General features: G+C 46.4%; 1 protein-coding gene across 3 annotated transcripts; it reads left to right on the forward strand.

Annotated features, from left to right (window-relative positions):
- The first annotated feature begins 1,113 nt into the window (after positions 1-1,113).
- Positions 1,114-11,926, forward strand: Amer3 (APC membrane recruitment protein 3). 3 transcript variants are annotated; one of them, XR_002398307.2, is made up of 3 exons: positions 1,121-1,256; positions 6,060-9,325; positions 10,106-11,926. XR_002398307.2 is itself a non-coding variant. In XM_004835997.3 (2 exons), the coding sequence occupies exon 2, from the start codon at positions 6,078-6,080 to the stop codon at positions 8,514-8,516; it is 2,439 nt and encodes an 812-aa protein (XP_004836054.1). In that variant the 5' UTR covers positions 1,114-1,256; positions 5,856-6,077; the 3' UTR covers positions 8,517-11,926. The 3 variants fall into 3 exon arrangements, 2 of the variants coding, with proteins under 2 accessions (XP_004836054.1, XP_004836055.1); XM_004835997.3 differs by having other exon boundaries at positions 1,114-1,256; positions 5,856-11,926; XM_004835998.3 differs by having other exon boundaries at positions 6,060-11,926.
- The last annotated feature ends 9,308 nt before the right edge of the window (positions 11,927-21,234 follow it).

Raw genomic sequence — 21,234 nt, forward strand, 5'->3', positions numbered from 1 at the left:
TGGATTCCGGCCTTGTGGCAAGTAGGCAGGGCTCCACCTTTGCTTATACCTATAGGTCCGCGGGGGTGGTGAACCTGTGGCACACGGGCCACCAGCAGGCTGTTTGTGTCACTGAAAGCTCTAAAAGGTTCAGCTTCATTGCATCGTGGAAGACCATGCAGGAAAACCTGCCTTCCAGAACTTCCAGAAGACCCCGGTCTTTAGCAACAACAGAGTGTGTGTGTGTGTGTGTGTGTGTGTGTGTGTGTGTGTGTGTGTGTATGGCGTGCAGGTAGCTCAAGGAAGGGTGCTGGGTCCTCCTGGCTAGGGAAGGAGGCTCCAGTGCGAGAGGTCTCTAGATTATTGTCAAACTGAACCAAATCAGTCCACACCAAGGGAAGCAGCATCTTTCGTCAAGGGATTTGTTTGTTAAATAGGGGTAGGGAGAGAGCCTCCAGTCTCAAGGAAAGACATGGCCTTGTCACCACGGAAACCCTGCTCTCCTTTGTGCCTCAGCCCACGCCCTTGCTGGCGACCTCTGTGTCCACCCTTCCTGCCCACCTCACCTTTGCTTCCAGCCCTCTGTGGGGCTCAGCTCTTCCCTGGCACTCACCCTCTGCGACCCTGAATTATTCCGTAATTTGTCCCTGCCCCAACCCAGTCCTGGGCACTGGACCCTGTGTTTCCCTTGTCCTCAGCTCTGCCGCGAGGGAGCCCCATAGCATTCCTGCTCCTCCTGCAGCCTGGTACAGTGCCAGCAGACCCCACGCAGTAAGTACTTGTAGGGAAAGTGACTCTTTCACTCCCATTAATAATATAATCAGGTCCAGGAAAGGCATGAAAAGAAGGCTCTCCCTTGTCTCCCAGGCTGGCTCGCCCCTTTGGCCCCCGCTCCGAATCCTCGGTAACACCCTGGCTCCAGCTGCATAGGAAGGGACTAGCACCTGTCCCCTCCAGGGAGCTGAGACCGTACCGCGGGGAGGTGACTGGGCCCGGGGGAGGCAAAGCCACAGCCGGCTGGGTGCAGAGGTAGAGGTGGGGGTAGACCCGCGAGACTCACACAAAGCGAGCGGGCGAGGCCCCGCGCGCGCGCGCGCGCACACACGGTCTCGCAGCCCCGCCCCGCCTCGGCTGTGCGCCTCCGCCCGCGCTGCTGCAGAGCCCCAGCAGGTGCGCCCGCGCCGGGCGCTGCCCGTGGTGCTAAGCGCACGGCTCGGCTCGCTCACCGCGACCAGCCGGGTCACAGCCGAGCCCTGCGACACTGCGGGGACCCAGGGGTAAGTTAACGAGGCCCTGAGCGGCCAGGCCAGCCCCTTCCCCGAGGGTATGGATTTGGGGAAGAAGAAGAAGAAGAAGAAGAGAGGATGATGTGGGAATTCTTGTGCGTTCTCCTGCGATGGGCGGGCTGAGTTTAAGGACCTCGGTGCAGGGGTGGGGTGGGATGGGGCTGTGAGGGGCTTCTCAACGTGATAGTTCTGGTTTGGGACTTGAAGTCTGAAGGCGGTGACCCTTTTAGGCTGGGCTAGGGAATGGAAAATCCTCCCACCTCGGACGCGCGGCCTGGGGAAGAATGAATAAGGTCGTAGAGGCCCATCTTCTTTTGACTGGGCAGGTGAGGAACACCCAAGGGCTCCCTCAGCGAAGATGGGCCCCCTTCGCTCCCCAAAGGGCCCTTTGTCTCCCCAACGTGGGGGTGGGGTGGGTGGGTAATGTTCTTCACCCCAGATTCTATTTCTGCTTTGTACCCTGCCCCCACCCCAGAACACAGGCTCTTTCCTGTTGGCACGGCAACACTCCGCCCCTCCAAAGGCAGCCTGTTAAAGAGATAAAGTCTTGCTCTAGCCTAGACCCCCACCTCAGTTTCCAGGAAGCTCCTCTCCTAGGCCCTTGCTTCCTGTCACTGTACACCTCCTTGTACTTCATGGTTGACATTCCTAGATATTGAGGGCTGGATAAAGCAAATGCCAAAGCTACTACCCAAATATTTTACGTCTCAAAACGTTTCTGCTGCATGTATGTTCCTTCAAGGTTTTTATTTTGCTCCATAAAATCAAACACCCAATCATCTCCATATTTAAAAAGAAAAGAAAGGCACACCATTACCTTCTCAAAGGAAAAAGGAAAGCCTAGACTGGAGAGCTAAAGTTAGTCATCATGTAGAAACAGAGCCAGTAAAATGACCCCAAATGTGCTCGATCTGCAATAAATCTATGTTCACGTGCATGCTATGTGTTGATTACAAACGTGAAAGTTTCCATCACCATCTTCTCTCTACTAAACTCTGGTCTGGCTGCTAACCCACCCCCTTACCTCCTCCTTTAACCCAAATTTTCATTTCATCTGCAGCTGGAGACACTTGTGAAAGTTAAAAATTGCTTGTTCCATTTGTTCTTGAGGGCTGGCTCCTTATGGTTCACAAGATAAAGGCTTGGGCCCTTCTAAAACCTCAGGCCTGGTGTGGTCTACCTGGTCAGTCTGTTGGCCTCATTCCACTGGTCTGTTGCTCTGGTCACTGTGGCCACCTTCAGATCTTTTCCTCAGGGTTTGTTTTCATGGTGTTCCTTCTGACTGAAATAGGCTTCCTGAGTCTTTTGCCTGGTTGTCTTCTACTGTCTTCTAGCTTTGGTTTAAATATCACTCCTTAAAAAAGAATTGATTAAATGGATACAATGTGTGGTCTCTGCTCTCAAGGAATTTACAAGTTTATTTTAGAAATGAGAGACTTAGCCCAGAGCTTTTGTTGTCACTGAGACCCATCTTAGAAAATGAGACAAATAAACTGTTTGTAGAATTTAAAATTCTAGACCCAGCATCCTGTTTATGAAACTTGGATGTAAAAAAAATGAATAGGGTGTCTCAAATACAAAGTATTTCATCTAAATAAGTAATTCTCAATGTAGTACAGTTGAAGTCCTGGGCTTTAAAATTTTTTCAGTCTCACTGGGGAGCAAGAACAAGAAAGAGAATGAATAATTGGTGGTTGCTGAACACTGCAGACAAGAAGGAAGGGGGACAGACTACTTCTCTTTTAGGGGAGAGATGTGGCGCAGAAGGACCTGTCATGCTTGGGTCTGAGTTTCCACTGAAGGATCTTTAGCCACAGGGTTACAAAGCATAGTGTGCATTTCTGCAACTGAGAACCTACACACATCTGGCCTACTCCCCTCAGGCAGTGACAGTGCCAGCATCTGACTGTCCACATAAATCCCGTTCTGTCCCTGAGAACTGTCATTGAAGGTGACTGCTCAGATTGCCTCCTGCTAGGCTACAGGCCCTCCACCCACCCAGGAGTTTTCACCTACATAGCATACAATCTATACACATCTCCAAAGAGACAGGATTGATAAATATTGTAAAGTAGAAATTGACTACAGGGTGGAGAACATGTGATTGCTATAGTATTGATGTCTCCAGTTCATTGTTCTGTCTATGCACAGAGTGCTAAATAAACTCAGAAGTAGAGTTGGTAACACTGGTGACTCTGAGTCCAGTCATTTATAACAATGGTAGCTATTTTAAGGGATCATTTTCCGAGTTCACAGTGATTGAAATTTCCAGGTGCTCATGATTTTAGATCAGTTGATTATTCTGTCAAATCATTTTAGTTCTTGCAGTTGCAGAATTTTGCACACAGTAAAATAATCTTTACTTTGGCCTGGTTGAGATTATTTCCAAGGATGATCAAAAAAGTTTTTCAGAACACAAAAAAGATAAGTGAAATAGAGATACCAAAATGAATGTCTCCAAAATTCTTGTCCTTCATAAAATTACAGACCAAGCATCTGCCTAGTTGGGTGAATGCGACTGAGACTCAAGTCTGGGTAGTCTGGTACCAAAGACCAAGTAGTAAGCATTATGCAGTGTGTGGGAGGCCTTATCTAGGCTGCAAAGGAATGTATGCAGTAGAAATGGTGCCTGCAGGTGCAGGCTGGGAAAGGCTTGGGCACATGCCATCTGGCAGCCACAGAAAAGTCAGTATGTCAGCCTGAGGCACTGTCCCAATCTGGGGTGAATCACCAGGGCTGCTACTGAAGCTGAGTCCAGATTCTGCAGCTGTCTTGAGCCCCCCACTCCTTCTCTTCTCCAGCCAAGAGTCACAGGTGCCACTTGTATGGAAGGAAGCGCTACCCACAGGTAGGAATGGGTGGAGGTCCCTGCAATGACAGCTTTACCAACCTGCCTGTGAAGCAGGCCCTCTGCCCACCTGGGTCCTTATGTGACATTTCAGAGACTTTCATACTGACCCTGTACTTGTCAAGCAACTATTAGGTAGTATTGTGAGGCTTCCTCAGGGGTGGGCCTGCAAGGCAAGTAGGCTGACAGAGCCACTTGTTTTCTGCGTGCTGTGGGGCCCCTCATAGGTGGAGGCGGTGAGTGAAGGTAGGGGATGCCCCCAGAGCAGTCCTCCTGGTTAACCAAAGGAACTGGCCACAACCCATCTCCTCCAGTCTCTCCTTGGCCAGAGTGACACAGGACAGCCCTCAGACTACTCAACTGCTGAGGAAAGGGGACAGAGGAGAAGTGGCAGGCAGGGAGCATTGCAGTGTTCAGGGTGAAAGGAGGGGCTGTGTGGAACGCTGCCAGTGAGAACTCAGGAGATTCTCAGAGGAGGCTTTTTGGCTTTCTGCTCTCTCACTGGGTTTCCTAGGACCTCTAAACTTACGCCGAGGGCAGCATGGTTAAACTAGACCCTTGCTCCTCTCTTCCAAATCAGCTCCCAGTGCAGGCCCATCCCTGCCTCACTTTCCTCCTGCCATCCTTCTTCTGGACTTTTCCAACCATCTTCAGTCCCACTCTCTTGACATGAATCCAAACTCTCCACATCCAGGACCCAGTGCTTGCTTCTTTTTCTTCTCATGGTTACTAAATCCTAGTGTTTGCCCCCTAGGGAGACCTTGTAACTTTACCACCAACATGATATCTGCCTTACTGCCCATCCTCAGCCCGTTTGAATTTCCTCTCCTCTTTTATTCTTCCTTGTACCCAACTGTCAGATGCGCTAGTCCCCTTAATGCCCCTGCTTCCACCCACACATCAGCAAGACTGCCATATTGCTTCACTGACCCCAGGATAAGGCCAGATGCCCCAGCTGTGCCAGGACAATCAAGTTGTCTTGATTTTTGTGTTACCAAGCCCACTCCCACACTCAAGGTAGACCCCAGTGCCTTTCCCATGGAACTTAACCTGGACATCAGAAATCTCTGTATGGCATTCCAGGAGTCAGTATCTATCAGCGATGTGGGCACAGGCACAGCTGCCTGCCCTTCTGGCCTGTGATATTCTGTGTCCCAGTCTTCCTGCACCAGTACCCATTCTGCTTTCCACCATGAGGTTCTCTTTTCTCTGTACCTTCAAGCTCTGCATGCACTGTATTAGATGCTGAAGTGCATCTCATTTGATGGACTCTCTGTAGATCGAGCCTTGCCTCCCCCAGCAAACATCTAGTCCTGGACTGCAATGAGTACCACTTACCCCTATGGATGTTTGGCTGCTTCAGGCCTGGGAAGCAGACAAGAATGGAGTTCCCAGGCCAGGGATTTAGCTCAGTGGTGCCGCCATCTGCCTCAAAAGCACAAGGTCCTAAATTCAACCCCAGGTACCAAAAAAGGAAAAGAATGGAGTTCCTGTTAGCTCTGTCTCCTACTGCAGCTTACTAAATTGGATTGTCTGCTCCATCCACTCAGAAGGCCCATGATATGTCCCTTCTAAGGAGGTGATGGGGGTAAACTGAGATGCTATTGGTCCATAACTGGCCTGCAGATAGGAGTCTGAATTGACTAGTGAGAGGATGCTTGGATGAGTCACAAGCTCAGGGACAAAGCACTAACCAGGGCCCCCAGTCAGCTCTCATTTTGGTTTCTTCTGTGTGCTTCTAGGCATGTGGACACAGCTCTGGATGTCAACTGTCTATAAAGTGGAAGTGGTGCACAGAGCAGGGGCTATTCCAACAGTCCCTTCCTCACCTCCATAGAAAATCTGGGACCACTAAACCAGTTGTGTGAGCAGAGATAGGCAAAAGCCTTCTGAAGCCCACAGTCCCCCAATCTTGGATACTAAGTGCCTCTTGCATTCTTCCACAGGCACCAGGTACTAGCAGCATGGAGCTAAAGAGGGGAAAGACTTTCATCAAATCCAGCCTGCAGATTTCCCATGAGAAGTCCTCAGATTCAGCAGCTGCTGCTCCAGGCAGGGAGGATGCAGGCCCCTGGTCAGTCTCACTGGGAGGGCAGCAGAGGCTCCATGGTGAGAAGGACTCCCAGGCCAGTACTAGTCCCCAAGGCCATGACAGATGCTCCAACAAGGGGGTTCACCCCAACCCTGATGGGGGTTCCGTGGCCCTCTCTGAAGCCACCTTCAAACTGGTTCGGAAGAGCGAGACTCATGACAGTGTTCCAGGAGCTAGCAGGATATTTACCACCACAGGGCAGCTGGCGGGCAGCACGAGCTTCCCAGGGCCTCCCAGTGCCCAACACATGATCGACTACCGCCACTTTGTGCCCCAGGTGCCCTTTGTGCCAGCTGTGGCCAAGAGCATCCCAAGGAAGAGGATTTCCCTGAAAAGACCCAAAAAGTGTTTCCGGAACCTATTCCACATCCGCAGAAACAAGACAGAGAATTTGGCCACCCTGGCAGGCAAGAGGAAGAGCCTATCCTCCCCTGGAGGACCATCAGTTGCTGCAGGACAAGACAAAGCCTTCTTCTCCCTGGGGGATGGCCTGCGGAAGGACAGCCTGGGCCAGGACCTGTCTGACAGTGAGCTCCTGCCCGACTCTCTTGACTTTTGCCATGTCTTGTGTGAGGACGTGGCCTCCCTCAAGAGCTTCGACTCACTTACAGGCTGCGGAGAGATCTTTGCAGATGAGAGCTCAGCGCCATCCCTAGAACTTAGTGACAGCCCCAAGAGCCCAGCCCGGGTGTCTCAGGCCCTGGAGAGCAAGGCTTCTAGGGACCCCTCTCAGGGCAGCGTGGAGCAGCTGGCATCGCCCACCCAGAATGAGGTTTCTGATTTCACTAAATTCTGGGACAGTGTGAATCGCTCAGTGCGGCAGCAGCAATGTGCCCTGCTGGGCCCATGGCTGGCAGGCCCTCAGGGGACAGACACAGCCCAGCCCAGACCTGACACAGCTGGGCTGGCTGAGCTGCCCTTGTTCCCCTGCAGGGGCCCTCCCAGTGGCTCCAAGGCCAGCTCCATAGACACAGGCACTCCCAAAAGTGAGCAACCAGAATCTGTGTCCACAAGTGATGAGGGCTACTATGACTCCTTCTCACCAGGCCTGGAGGAGGACAAGAAGGAGCTCCCAAGCCCTAGCACACCTGCAGCTGCCTTTCCCAGGGACAGCTACAGTGGGGATGCCCTTTATGAGCTGTTCTATGACTCCAGTGAGGGCCCTGTTGGCCTGACCCTGGATGATGACCTCTGTGTGTCTGAGAGTCTGTCAGGGCCGGCCCTGGGGACACCACTATCCATGTGCAGCTTCCATGTGGGGGCTGAGGAGAACCTGGCCCCAGCACCAGGCCCTGATCTGCTCAGCCAGAGCTTCCTACAGAGCTCCTGGAAGGGCAAGGAGTGCCTGCTGAAGCTCTGTGACACAGAACTGGCTATCACCATGGGCATTGTCAACTGGCTCCGCCGTACCCCACCTGCCACCACCCCTGTCCCTGGGGAGCCTAAAGATCCATTTGGCCCTCAAAGAGGCCCCTGGGGACAAGAGGAGAAACTAGAGGGCAAGAGTGGCCAGGTCCCAGTTGCACAGACTACAGTGTGCTCGGCACCCAGCAGGAAGGAGCTGCGGGCACAGCTGGGCACCCCAGGCCTGCTTGCTGGAGAGAGTGAGGTCCCAGAGAGGACTGCAAAGGGGACCATGACCTCATCCCAGGGTTCCCCACTGGAGGAAGGGACACGAGGCCACTCTGTGGGCTCACTCTCCTCTGTGGAGTCTGCAGCCACTGCAGCAACAGATACTTCTAGGAAAAGCAAGGCTCCAAGCCCACTTGCCTGGCCCAATTCACAGAAGGGAATGGGGCCACCTAGAGACCTGAGGCATTGCCAAGGGCCCTGGAAGCCCGGTTATGGGGGGAGGACTCTAGAGGCAGGGCCTGCACTGGCAGGCTGTTTGGCCCATGTGGCAGCCCTGCAGATCCACTCGGATGGCCCACCTCCAAGGCAGAACACAGGTAGTGGGCTCTTTAGGAAGCCTCAGGCTTGGATCCCTGACTTTCTGCAGCAGAAACAGACTAGCAGCTCCCCTAGTGGGGTCACTGTCTGTTGCCTGCCCTCCTTGGCCAGATCACAAGACCAGAAGCATCCGGACCTCATCTTAAACCTGAGCCAACTCAGGTTGGACCCCACCAGGCTTGGTGCCCAGGCCTATGCCTCCATGGAGGACCTGAACATGCAGCTCAGCCCCAAGGCTGCAGAGCAGGCAGCACACAGGGGTTGTCTGGACTGTGGGCCTCCCTCAGCCCCTGGTGCCCAGCGGAGCCCCCAAAGCTACTCTCCAGAAATCCTGAGCCTCACTCTGGATGGCCAGCGGTAGAGGGTTCCTCTACAAGTGTCCCAAAATGCTGCTGCAGATTCCTGGCCTGGCTAGCTGGAATTGGAGGCCCCAGGCCAGACATGGCCAAGCCTAACCCATAGGACAGGATCACTCTCACCATAAACTGCATCTTTATGACCATATTCAGGAGATCCTAGGACCCAAATCTTCCTGTTTTTCTCTTGATATAAGGACTGTGTGGGGTGAAATGGGGGCAGGACTCAGGCAAGCAGAAGGTGGGACATTTCCACATGGAGGCACCCTCAGCTGAACTCAAGGCCAAGGACAGCACAGAGCTGTAAACACCTCACTGTTCCTCATGCAGCATGCCAGAGAGGAGCTCAGGTCTGAGATGGATGGAAAGGAAATGGTCCACATTGTAAATGAGAGGGTGAGAGAGTTGATTTGTTGGCTTGGATTGTGTGAGAAGGGTGAAGTACAAGGCTCAGGGTAGGAGACAGATGGGATGAGTTCAAGAGGGCCTGCTGGCCTGCCCCATGAACTCTCTTCCCAGTCCCTGGGAACACAATACAAAACCAGCCCCATCTCAACAGAAGCCTCAAACCAGCCAGCATCATGCATTACTCTTCAACCCTGCCAGGGCTGGCCAGACCCTGCCAACTTCTGTTGATGGGTTTTGTGGAATTCTCTGTCACAAATCATCCTGTGCAAGCAATGATTTTCCTCCACTTGCATTCTCTAATTGAAGCCATGGATGGAAGAACAGTCTTTGAGAAGAACCCCATTAATTCTTCCCACTCTGCCATTCTGCCTTCAAGTGACAAAAGTGACTCCACCTCCTCCACACTGTTAGTATCTCCATCCCTTCTTCAGGAAAACTCACTTTGAATAGGGTTGTACACTCCCCAAAGCTGTAACAGATGGACAGCACCTAATTTTAAGAACTTTAAGGGGAGAAGGCAGCTTGTGTCCCCAGAAAGGGCAGGTGTCCTTTCTGGCCCAGCACCAGAGCAGCAGGTGCAGGGACAGATGGCCCATCCCCTTCCTCTATGATTAGAGTCTACCTCAGCCAAACAATGCCATAGGAGGCAAAGGGTAGGATGCTACAGGTACATGTGAAATTTGTTTCTAGAAGAAAGGGGGTAGGTTGGGTCACAGGAAAACTACCAGAGAAATCACATTTCATGCAGAGCTCCCAAAGGGACGGAAGGGAGGTGCATCAGTTCTGCCAGGGGAAGAGGGCAGGGGAGGAATTTCAGTCCAGGCTACAGTCTCACAAGGTGGCAAGGATCAGTGCCTCTCATGGTGCTGACATTTGACTTCAGGCTAGAAATGCTCCTGTGGCCATCATCCACAGCAGTGCTGAAGCCAGCAGTGTGCAAGATACAGGCTGCACATCATAGATGCAAAGAGTATGACAAGGTTCCAGACCAGTCCCTTCAGATCTGGGAAACGGAGAAGTCTTAGCACCAGCTCTTCTGTGAAGCCACTTCTGATTCCTTCCCCCAGGACTGCCCCACACACAATCACAACCACATTACTGAGCTTAGCTGTGAGCAGGTCACACGTGGATCAGCCTGCCCAACCCTCACATCAACTTAAATGCTTTTCTTATCCCCACTTTTCAGACCTAGAAACCAAGATGTGGATGGCCCATGGCCAGTGTGTGTGGTTGGCAAGGTTTGAATCTCACCTTCAGCTTCAAAGCTCCTGGTCTTCAGCAGGCTCTGGAACTTCTCCCCGAGTTCTCATAGCAAATGCTTCCCTTGGATCCTTCTTCCTGTTTTTTCTTCCAGACTGAAGATCTGAGCCCCCTAGGGTGCTAGCTGCATGTCTTTTTGTGAGCAGGCTGAGAGCCTAGGGGGAGTTCACTCGCCCTTAGTCATGGACCTGTGGCTTTGTACTATACCTGACAGAGTAAGTACTCAGTAAATACTTATTGAAACAATGAAGTGTTGAAGAATGGTTTTCTGATTTCTTCTTGACTATAAGCCTTGTGCCTGGAGAAAAACAATAGAGATTTAAATCCAACTCCGCTTGACAACTAAATGCCTCTCCCACAGCAGGGGACAGTGTCCTTAGCATGCCTTCACGGCAGTGGGGTAGAACCCATCCAGGCCCAAGACCAAAAGGACAGGAACTGAGGTGGCACAGGCTGGACAGGAAGCCTGGGGTCAGGAGATGCTGGTGGGTGCCCAGCACCCAGGGCCATGACAAGGTGTGATCTGCAGTGCCCTAGCAGCCGGACAATGGAAACACAGAACCGGGGCCATGCCAACAGGAGAGGAATTGCAGGCCAGGTGGCCTAGGGAACCTAGGGGACACTTTAAACAAACCCCAAACCCCAGATATTCCTCTTCTCTGGGTGAGGGTCCTAGGCAGCTCTCTAGGCAAATGGAGGAGGGTGGTATGATCTTCCTCAGGTGATTTCTCTCTCCACAGCCCGCTACTCAGGCTCCCCTCCCCAGTGAGAGGGCCCCAGCCAGTGCCAGTCTAGCCAGGCTCCAGAGGCCTCAAGGTGGCACACTGAGAAGAAAGAGAGGACTTCTGGTCCAGCTGAGGATTTTAGTCCAGCTCTAAGAGCAGAAGAGGCCTCATCTGGAATTTTGGAAATGCTGGTTACCTCTAACCATCTTGGAAACATAAGCTTCTCCATGTGAACTAAAGCCCTGAGAAGTAGGTCCAACTGTCCCATGGAGCCCCAGGGTCTCATGCAGGGTGCCACAGTGGCAGTGGTGAGGGTGGCAGAGTAGCCCAGGGCCAAAGAGCTGGGAAGCTGGATATACTAGGGAGGCCAGGAGCACCAGTGAGTGAGAGGCAGGGTCGCTCTGAGACTAGGCTGGAGAGATGGGGTAGGGGGGAGCTGGCAAGAAGGCAAAAGCCTTGAAAGGGAGAAAGACCTTGGGCCAGGATGGGCTGAGAAGAACCTGCAGACTATCATGAAAGGCTTCTCATCTTTCCTGGCTTCCTATTTCATTTTATTTTCTGTAATGGCAATAAATTCATGGGATAAAAAGTTAAAAGCCCCAGGAAAAAAAATGGTGAAAATCAAATTTCCATTCTTCCTCCTTCACCCCTCTGTTGTTACAAAATTTATTCACACTTACTACAACCAATCCAAACAGCATGAAACAGCATCTCCTTCTTCTCCTCCTCACACTTGGATCTGGATTCTCACACCCTTTCTAGGTCCTTTCAGTCCTTTTTTCCTGCCAAATTTTCCTTCTCATATTAGCCACCCCCTTCCTCTGAACAAGAGACAAAATCCAGTAGGTAGTAATTAATCTAAATAGACTCCAGTTATTGGATATTCAAGTTCTTCCTATTTCTGTTGTTACAAACAGTGCTGTACTCCTTTATTCTCCTAAATGTTTTCTATTAAAGTCCTCTTTAAAATTGTGAAAACAAAACTTACCTTAACAATTAAAAGATGTATTTTTAATTACCAATGTTTTCTCCTTCCATGACCCACTCCGCTGCTCAATTCTTTTTGATATTTAACCTGGGGTCTTCTGGCCCAATGGGAGTAGAAACAAGACCATGTCAAGGACTGTGAGCAAGCATATAGGCAGAGCTTTGTTGGAAAGGTTTTGCCTCCAGGAGAGGAGGCCAACAGAGAGAAAGTCAGGCTGGCCTCTTAACAAAGAAGAAGTGGGCTGTCTAAAAGGGGTGACTTTGGTGGGCTAATGTCCAGAAATTGTCACTGGCCCTGGGCAGTTTCAAAGGTGTTTTCTTGTGCAAACATCTCAGCCTTGAGAAATGGATGGTCAATTTATCACAGGATTTATTGTATTTGTTCCATCAATGACCCCCATCCTGCACAAATATCATGGCCCTGTGATAAAGACAGGCCACTACAATTGCACAGGGAACACATAGGTGGTGGCAGTCATGGTGCTAGTGGTAATGGTGATGGTATGGGGTGGAAGAACAAACAAAGTGTGCTTTTAGCAAGTAACAGGGTAAGGCCCCAGGATTCATTTTTTCCCTGTCTCTCTGCAGTGACCCCATCTAGTTCATTCTTGAACATGCCATGGCAAAGGCATCTTAGCTTTATGATGCACCTGGTTTTGAGGTTGATAAGATGTTTCAAAGAATGAGGCATGGAAAAGAACACACATCATGCTTTCAATGGGTCACAGCCCTGAGTTAATGCCCAGGAGGACACCTGCTCTTTGTCCTCCTGATGGTCCCTAACCGTCTCATGTGGAGGTCCTGATGTTGACACCTGGACTCCATGTACACAAAAATATGTTACACATCTTATCATTGAGAGGTAAGTGGTTGCTCTTTGTTAATACATGTGAAGACTTTGGAATGCATCATCCCATCCTTTGACAAGAAAAAGTGGGACAAACAAAATCAGTGACTTTGCTTGACCCATCAGATAATTGGGGTCCTGGGTTTATGGGCCTCCTATAAACCCAGAGAGACAGAAACACCTGGACAAATGCAAGAACCAAGATCTGTGCCTGGTGCAGAAGTCTAAAGATGCCAAGAGCTGGTGGGAACACTCAAATAAAAATCCTGACAAGCTGTTGCCTGCTGTAGAGGGGAAGGTTGGCCAGTCTTGGTGGCTTTTCAGGTTGGGGATCACAGAAAGATCTCTTTGCTCTACAGTGGGGAAGGGCACTGTGAAACCCTCTAACCTTTGTCCCTAACAGAGGCCTCTCATCCAGAGAAAGGCTTCCCAGGAGTTCTTCTGAAATCTTCTTCATGCTGAAAGAAAGGACCTAACCCCACCTCCAGTCTTCCTAGCATTCCTGTCTTACCTAAGGAAAAATAGATAAAGGGGTAGTCTGAAAGGAGAGAACAAAATGAACAGACACTGGACACGCTGATCCAGGAGGGACCAGGGTCACTCAGGTGCTCCAGGGACAGCTCATAGAGACTAAGGCCCATTTGGAAGACTGGGGAATATCCCTCCCCTTCCCACCTTGGCCACAACTGCTACCACCACAGCAACAAAGTCCGGTAATGAGAACAGTGGATTCTAGCTTTAAAAAGCCACATGACCCAAGCTCTGGGGGCCAGAACACAGGAAGCCAGGAAAGACTGGAGGAAAGAGTAAATACACTTCAGGTATTAGAATCCAGGTGCCTGGAGCTATGACAAATATTAAAAGAGCACCCTTACACAGAAAACCCATTAATAGGGCTAGGATCTAGCTCAGTGGCTGAGTGCTTTCCTACCATGTGCCAAGCCCTGCAGTCCATCCCCAGAACCAACAAAGCCCACTGACTGCAGTACCTATAACTCTATTTTGTCTGGCTTTAGACAAAAAATTCCAAGGTGCTCTTTCAAAGGATGAAATTATGATAGTTGAGTTTATCAATCTTAATTGTTCCTATTTCTGTTTCAGAATCAGGTAACATGATTTCATAAAATAGAGTAAGTGTTCCAGTGATGTGAATAGAAGATGAGCATTTTATAGACAGAGAAAGGCTAAGAAACCAGAAACAACATAAAGGAGATCAGTCAGTTCAAAGTTACTTTCCTTGAAAGGCAGGGACATGGAAACAGAACAGTAGAAAAATAATTCATTGATCAACATCAGGTTATTTCAGGATACTTCTTTGTGATAGGATTGAAGCAGAGGGAACTTCATTATTAAGTCCACTAAAACTAGCCTGTTTAGAAAATGTGGCATTTTCTTTTTCTCCTGATTTCCCCAAAGGTCAGATAGCAGATTCATTTCTATTTAGTGACATGGAGCATTAGCCTCCATTTTGATTCTTAGTCTGGTTTGTTGGACCTTACTCAAAATAATAATCTCCTATAATATTTACTTAACACAGCTAAGAGCAAAAGCAAACAAAGTCTGAAGAGAGAGTAATCATCAGAACTGGACACATATATGAAAAAGATATTGCAGTTATCAGACAAGGAGTATAAAACAGCTATGATTAACACTGGAAAAGGTAGACAACATTCAAGAACAGATGAGTAATGTAAATTGATAAGATTCTAAGAAAAAAATAAGAAAATGTTAAAAGTAAAAAACACTGTCTCAGAAATTAAAAATGGACAGACTCATTAATAGACTCAACATATGTGCATAAGTAGCCAGTGAGTTGCATCAGGAAATCATTTGAGACAAATGAAAGTGAAAACACAGCATACCCAAACTTGGGGGAGGGGCAGAAAAAGCAATGCTAAGCAAGAAATTGTAGTTGTAATGCACCCATTGAAAAATAAAACGGCAAATCAATAACCCAAATTTATACCTTAAGAAACCAGAAAAAGAAGAGAAAGCTCACCCAAATTCAGCTTGAGGAAATAAATAATAAAAATTAGAGTGAAGGGAAATAAAACATAGAATAAAAAAAGCAACAATATTAAAAGTTGATATTTTGGGCTGGGGATTTAGCTCAATGGTTCAGGCGCCTGCCGTGTGATAGGTCTCCCACTACCTCAGCAACTATTATGTATAGTAGCTGCCCTCTTCCTATCGTGCCTTGCCCCCTCCCCTGTGTGATGTCATGCCAAGATGGTTGCTCCCACCAAAGAATAAACCCTTCTTCTCAGCATGCCCCTGTTCCCGCCTAGAAAGTAACTAATACTCGCTCACCTCCTACCATCTAGTGACATCACCGGCTCCTCCATTCCCTAGTCACTACCTCACTCAACCCCACCTCAGCTCTTACAAACCCCACCCCAGTCTCTATAAAAGACTCTCCCTGCCCCAGCCATATTGCTTTTAGTCTTTCCTTTGTTCAGAGACAGCCAGGCAGATCTATTCCTCTAATAAAGGCTTGTTGCGGCCTGGTCTGGTCTTGGTCTTCGGCCTTTTACCTGACACCGCGCAAGCACAAGGTCTCAAGTTCCATCCCCAGTACCAAAAAAAAAGTTGATATTTTGAAAAGATCAACTAAATTGACAAATCTTTAACTAGATTGAGGATAAAGAGAGAAGATTCAAATTACTAAAATTACAAATGAAACTAGTGCCATTAATACCAGTTTTACAGAAATAAAAAGGATTATAAGAGAATTCTTGGAACATTTGTATGCTAATAAATTGGATAACCTACATGAAATGGACAAGTTCTAGAACACGTATCTGCCAAAATGAGTCATGATAAAATAGTAAATCTGAGTAGACCTATTCTGAAGATAGTTGGGAAACTGCATCAGTAATCCAGTCTCTCAACAAAGAAAAGCCCAGGAAAACATATCTACACGGGTGAATTCCATCAAATATTTATGAAGATTCAATGGCAATTCTCATATTTTTCCAGAAAAGAAAAAGAAGAGGCAGGAACACTTCCTAATTCATTCCATGAGGCCAGCAGTGATATCAAAGCCAGATAAAAGACAATACAAGAAATCACACACAGTATCCCACCAATACATATGCAAAAATCCCCATCAAAATGCCAGCAAACTGAATTCAACTTCATATTAAAAGTTTTACACAGCAAGTCCAAGTGAGTTTTCACCCTAAACTGCAGAGATAGTTCAACATTCTAAAACAAAACTGTGTAATACAGCATGTTAAAAGGACAAAGGAGAAAACCACATAATTATCTCAATTAATGCAGAAACATTTGACAAAATCCAACACCTTGATAAAAATACAATTAAAATGATAAGGGAAATACCAACCGACTGAGACTCTTGTGATTATTTATTTGTAACTCAAAGACATCAGAATGAAGACACGAAAAGCATTTCGTAGAATATTGCATAGGAGTTTTTGTCAGGGGTCAGGGCCGGAATGGGATGGTTTGTTACATGACACATGTCTACCTAGTTTAAACAGTCTTATCAGGGCAGAGGGAACACATTAGCCAAGGCAAACATCCCTGACAGCAACTTGCTCTTCATTTTGCTGACTTCATCCTGCAGAGTCTGCTCTAATCTCTCTCTACCCATGAGTTCCAGGAGCCCTAGTGTCACGGGAAATATGAAATATGAAATATTATATCTCCCAACCTGTTAACTGTATGATACACCGAGTTCTTGTTCTCTAGAAATCAAAGAATGAGTCCTAGGAATGATGGAGGTTAAAAGTAGGAAGATATTTATTGATAGGAAAGCTCTTGAGGGGCAGGAAGGGTCCCTAGTAGGTAGCCCAGGACCCCACTTTACAGAGAAGTCCTCTAGGGTGAAACCCAAGTGGGTACAGTGTGGGCCACAGCCATGAATATCCAGTAAGGTTACAAGTATTGGCACTTAGGTAATGGTGGTCCAATTGGGAAGCAAGTCATGTACCAAGCATGGATGGAAAGAACAAGGATTCTCCTAGGAGGTGGTGGGTCCAGAGGTCTCTGATCACCCCCAGGATGGTTGATGCCTATCTATACTTCACAAAGCCCAGTTCTTTGAAGAAGTATGTGGATCTGATCATCTTGTCTCCATCTTGAGGCATTGGTATCGGCTGATGTGGGGCTGTGGTGTTTCACCTTTGTCCTAGCCCTCTTGAGGACTTAGCCCTATCTGACTGCCTGTAATATTTCTACCTAGCTCATCTATCTATAATATCAGGAACTGTTGTTCCTCAAGGTCCCTTCCTTCTCACACTCAGGTTGAATCACTCCTTTGAACAGCATCTCCCCACACACCCATTTTCACACCAGCACAATTCAGAATAGCTAAATCTTCTTGGAAGAAGGCTGTATGTCCATCAACAGATGAATGGATAAAGAAAATGTGATATTTATACACAATGGAGTACTACTACTCTGTTGTAAAGAAAGATAAACTTGAGTCATTTGTAGGAAAACAAATGCACCTTGAGACCATAATGTTAAATGAAATAAATCAGACACACAAGCTTAAATATTGCATGGTTGCTCTCTTATGAGATACTCAAATTATAAATAAAAAGCAAAATAAAAGATAGATTTACTAGGAAGTAAGAAAAAAGATATTTCTCAAATGGGAAGGGATCAAGAGATGGAGGGATGCGTGTCCTATTTATTTCACTTAAGAGTGTGGCCTCAATATGCATCCATTTAGCTATAAATGACTCTAGTTTCTCATTCCTTATGGCGAGTAGTAAATACCCAATGGTTTCTCTAGTGTGAGAAACTGAAAGTGTAAATAAGGATTAAAACAAATAATTGAAAATTTGAAATAGGAAGAAAAGGTCCAAAGGTGGTAGTGGAAGTGGGAGGGGAAGGGGAGAGGAAAGAAGGGAAAGGAAAAATTATGAGAAAAGAAAAAAATGGAAACAAACCAGTCAAGTGAGGAACAATTAATGTAAAACAGAAACATAAGACCTTGTCTGCAAAAGTAAAATATTCCTTTAAAGAAACATTATAATTATTTTAACAAAAGACAATGTATGAAAACTCATGGGCCAGGCATTTAGCTCAGTGGTTCTGGCACCTGCCTCGCAAGCGCAAGGACTGGGGTTCAATCCCCGGTACTAAAAAAACCAAAAACCAAACAAACAAAAAAACCCTCAAGACCTAAAGCAATTAGCAAAGGCAAGACATAAAAATCAAGGATGAGGGCCGGGGATTTGGCTCAGTTATTCTGCCACCTGCCCCATAAGAGCAAGGACTCCAGTTCGATCCTCAGTATCAAAAAAACAAAACAACAACAACAAAAAAAACCCCAACAAAACCCCAAAAAACAAGAATCAAGGATGACAATTTTGATTACCTGAGCAAGACACAATCAAGAATTTATGAAACAAAAGCAAACTCTTACCTCCTCCTAATTATCTCTTGTCTTGGTGGAACTTTCAATATGATAGAGGAGATTCAATATGAAAGTGTTATATCTCCCAACCTGTTAGATATCTGACATGATGAGTTCATGTTCTCTAAAATCAAAGAATGAATTCTAGGAACAAAGGAGGTTAAGGGTAGGAAGATATTTATTGAGAGGGTAGCTCCTGAGAGTCAGAAGGGGACCTGAATGGGTAACTGGGGACCCCGCTAAAATTTACAGAGAAGTTTCATAGAGCAAAACCTACATGGGTAAATGTAGGTTACAGCTATGATTAACCAATAAAGTTACAAGTAGAGTTGCTTAGGTAATAGTGATCCAATAGAGAAGTCATGTAACAAGTGTATACAGAAAGAACAATGACTTCTAGGAAATGATGGATCTGGAGGTCTTGGTCACTCACTGGGGTGTCTATCTAGAATTCATTAGGGATGGTGTTTTGTCTTTTGAGGAAGTTTGCAGACCTGGTCATTTCATCTTTATCTTGAGACCTGGTCTCCAATGGTTGTGTCTTCAGCCATGGTTGTAATGTCTTTTACATTTATCCTGACCTCTTGAGGGCCTACCCTTATTTGACTCCCTGTAATATTTCTAACTTAGCTGTCTATAATAATGCAAACCTCAGTAGCACAGGAACTAGCACAAAGAATCAACAACTGGGATCTCATCTTATTAAATAGCTTCTGCACTGCAAAAGAAACCACCAACAGAGCTAAGAGACAACCTACAATATGGGAAAAAAATTTTACCAGCTGTTCCTCAGACAAAGGACTACTATCTAGAATATATAAAGAACTGAAAAAAATAAGACCCCCCAAATTCAAAGACCCAATTCAAAAATGGGCATCCGAAATGAACAGACATTTCTCACACAAAGAAGTAAAAGCAGCAAATAAGCATATGAAAAAATATTCAACATCAGTGGTCACTTGAGGGATGCAGATGAAAACAACACTGAGATTCCACCTCACCCCAAAAAGAATGGCTGCTATCAAGAAATCAACCAATAACAAATGTTGGCGGGGGTGTGGAGAGAAAGGAACCCTTCTCCATTGTTGGTGGGAGTGCAGACTGGTGCAACTACTGTGGAAATCAGCATGGAGATACCTCAAAGAACTAGGGCTAGAGGTCGCATTTGACCCAGCTATCCCCCTGATGGGTATGCATATTGAGGCCATACTCTTAAGTGAAATAAATAGGACACACATGTAAATATTGAATAGTTTCTCTAGTGTGAGAAACTGAAAGTGCAAATAAGAATTAAAATGATTAAAATGAATAATTGATAATTTGAAATAGGAAGAAAAGGTCCAAAGGGGTAGGGGTGGTGGGAGGGGAAGGGGAAAGGAAAGAAGGGAAAGGAAAAATTATGAGAAAAGAAAACAAATGGAAATGAAGTTTATGTAAATAGGGAAGGGTGGAGCAGGGAGGGCGCACAGGTAATGAGGAAAACATAAGAATCAAGATACATCATGTACAGGTACAAGCACCCAATGATAAATGTAAACATATTGTATACCTAAAATGTACCGATAAAAGAGTTTAAGCAAAAGAAAATATATATAGAGAGACATGGAGGGTTGCAGGAGAGGTGGGGGGGGAAATGGATAAAGAAAGGGATTAAGATGTGTTATACTCAACTCTACTCAAGGAATGTAACCAGTCTGTACTGCAAACATGTACTACTAATAAAAAAGATGTAACATATGTAATTCAAATACCAGAAAGAGCCGAAATAGAGAATAAGCACTAAATATGTGGAAGAAATAATGATGGAGAAGTATCCAAAATGTGTGATAACAAACCACAGATGTAAACAGCTCAGAGAATATCAAAAAGGATAATTGCTAAGCATGAACACACATCACTGGATATATCATGTTCAAACTGCAAAAACCAAAGACAGAAAATTAAAAAAACAAAAACAATTTATGGAGGGTAGATACCCTAACTTCAAGAATAAGAAGTATGGTAAACATCTCATCAAAAACCATGAAAAGGGCCAGGGATTTAGCTCAGTGGTTCTGCCACCTGCCTTGTAAGCAGAAGGTCCCAAGTTCGATCCCCAGTACCAAAAAAAACATGAAAAAATGTTGAAAATTTTTTTAGACAGAAAAAAATAAGAAATTAAAACACTTGGATCTACATAAAGAAAGGTAGAACCAGACAAGTTGGCATATGCCTTTAATCCCAGCAATCTGTGAGGCTGAGGCTGAATGATCTCAAGTTTAAATCCAGCCTGGGCAACAGTGATTTAACGAGATTCTGTGTTAAAATAAAAAATAAAAATAGGGCTACAGATGTAGCTCAGTGTGCAGACCCTGGATTCAATCCCCAGAACTAAGGGAAAAAAAGGCATCTGAAAAGAACAAATTAATGTAAAACAAATTATTTTATTTTTATTTTTCTTAATTGATCTAAAAGATTACCATTTATTTAAAACAATAATAGTAACAATGTCATGGAGCTGTAGCCTATGGATCAGTGGCAGGAATAACAGCAATGTCAAAGGTAACAGTAAGGAAGAACTGAGAAAACCCTTTCTAGGCAGCTGCAATGCACATGTAAAGTGATCTGAAGGTAGGCTTAGGTGATTTAAAAATGTATATTGTAAACCCTCATGGAGATGTAAGCAGTTCCCTCTAGTTCTCAGGTTCATATATTGGGGCAACGAAGATTGAAGCCAACAAAACAGCATGAAGCAAGCAGTGGGGAATGTCCAAGTGTATGTTTAATAGAAAGAATAAAAGAGAAAGCACCCCACTGTCCAGGGAAGGATTTCCTAAGGCAGACACCGTAGATGTTTAACTCCATTGGCTTTTTATACAGTTTTGGGTACAGGTGAACATAACAACACAGCAATGCTTCTGGTTGAGGTGGCCTTTCATGTCCTAAAAGTAAGCTGCTCCTTTTGGATTTTACTTCTCCCATTTGCTTAGGGACCTGTTCCTTGTCCTTTGTGTTCATTCAGCCCTGATAGTTTGTTTAGATTAATTATTCAGGCCCTTTGGTAATTAACTCATGAAAACACCAACTCTTAGTTTACTTCAGGTTGATTATTTAGGACCTGTGCC

This window comes from Heterocephalus glaber, unplaced genomic scaffold (assembly GCF_053883595.1).
Source record: "Heterocephalus glaber isolate CG9 unplaced genomic scaffold, H.glaber_assembly_v1.0 deba00000347, whole genome shotgun sequence".
Taxonomy (NCBI): Eukaryota; Metazoa; Chordata; class Mammalia; order Rodentia; family Bathyergidae; genus Heterocephalus; species Heterocephalus glaber.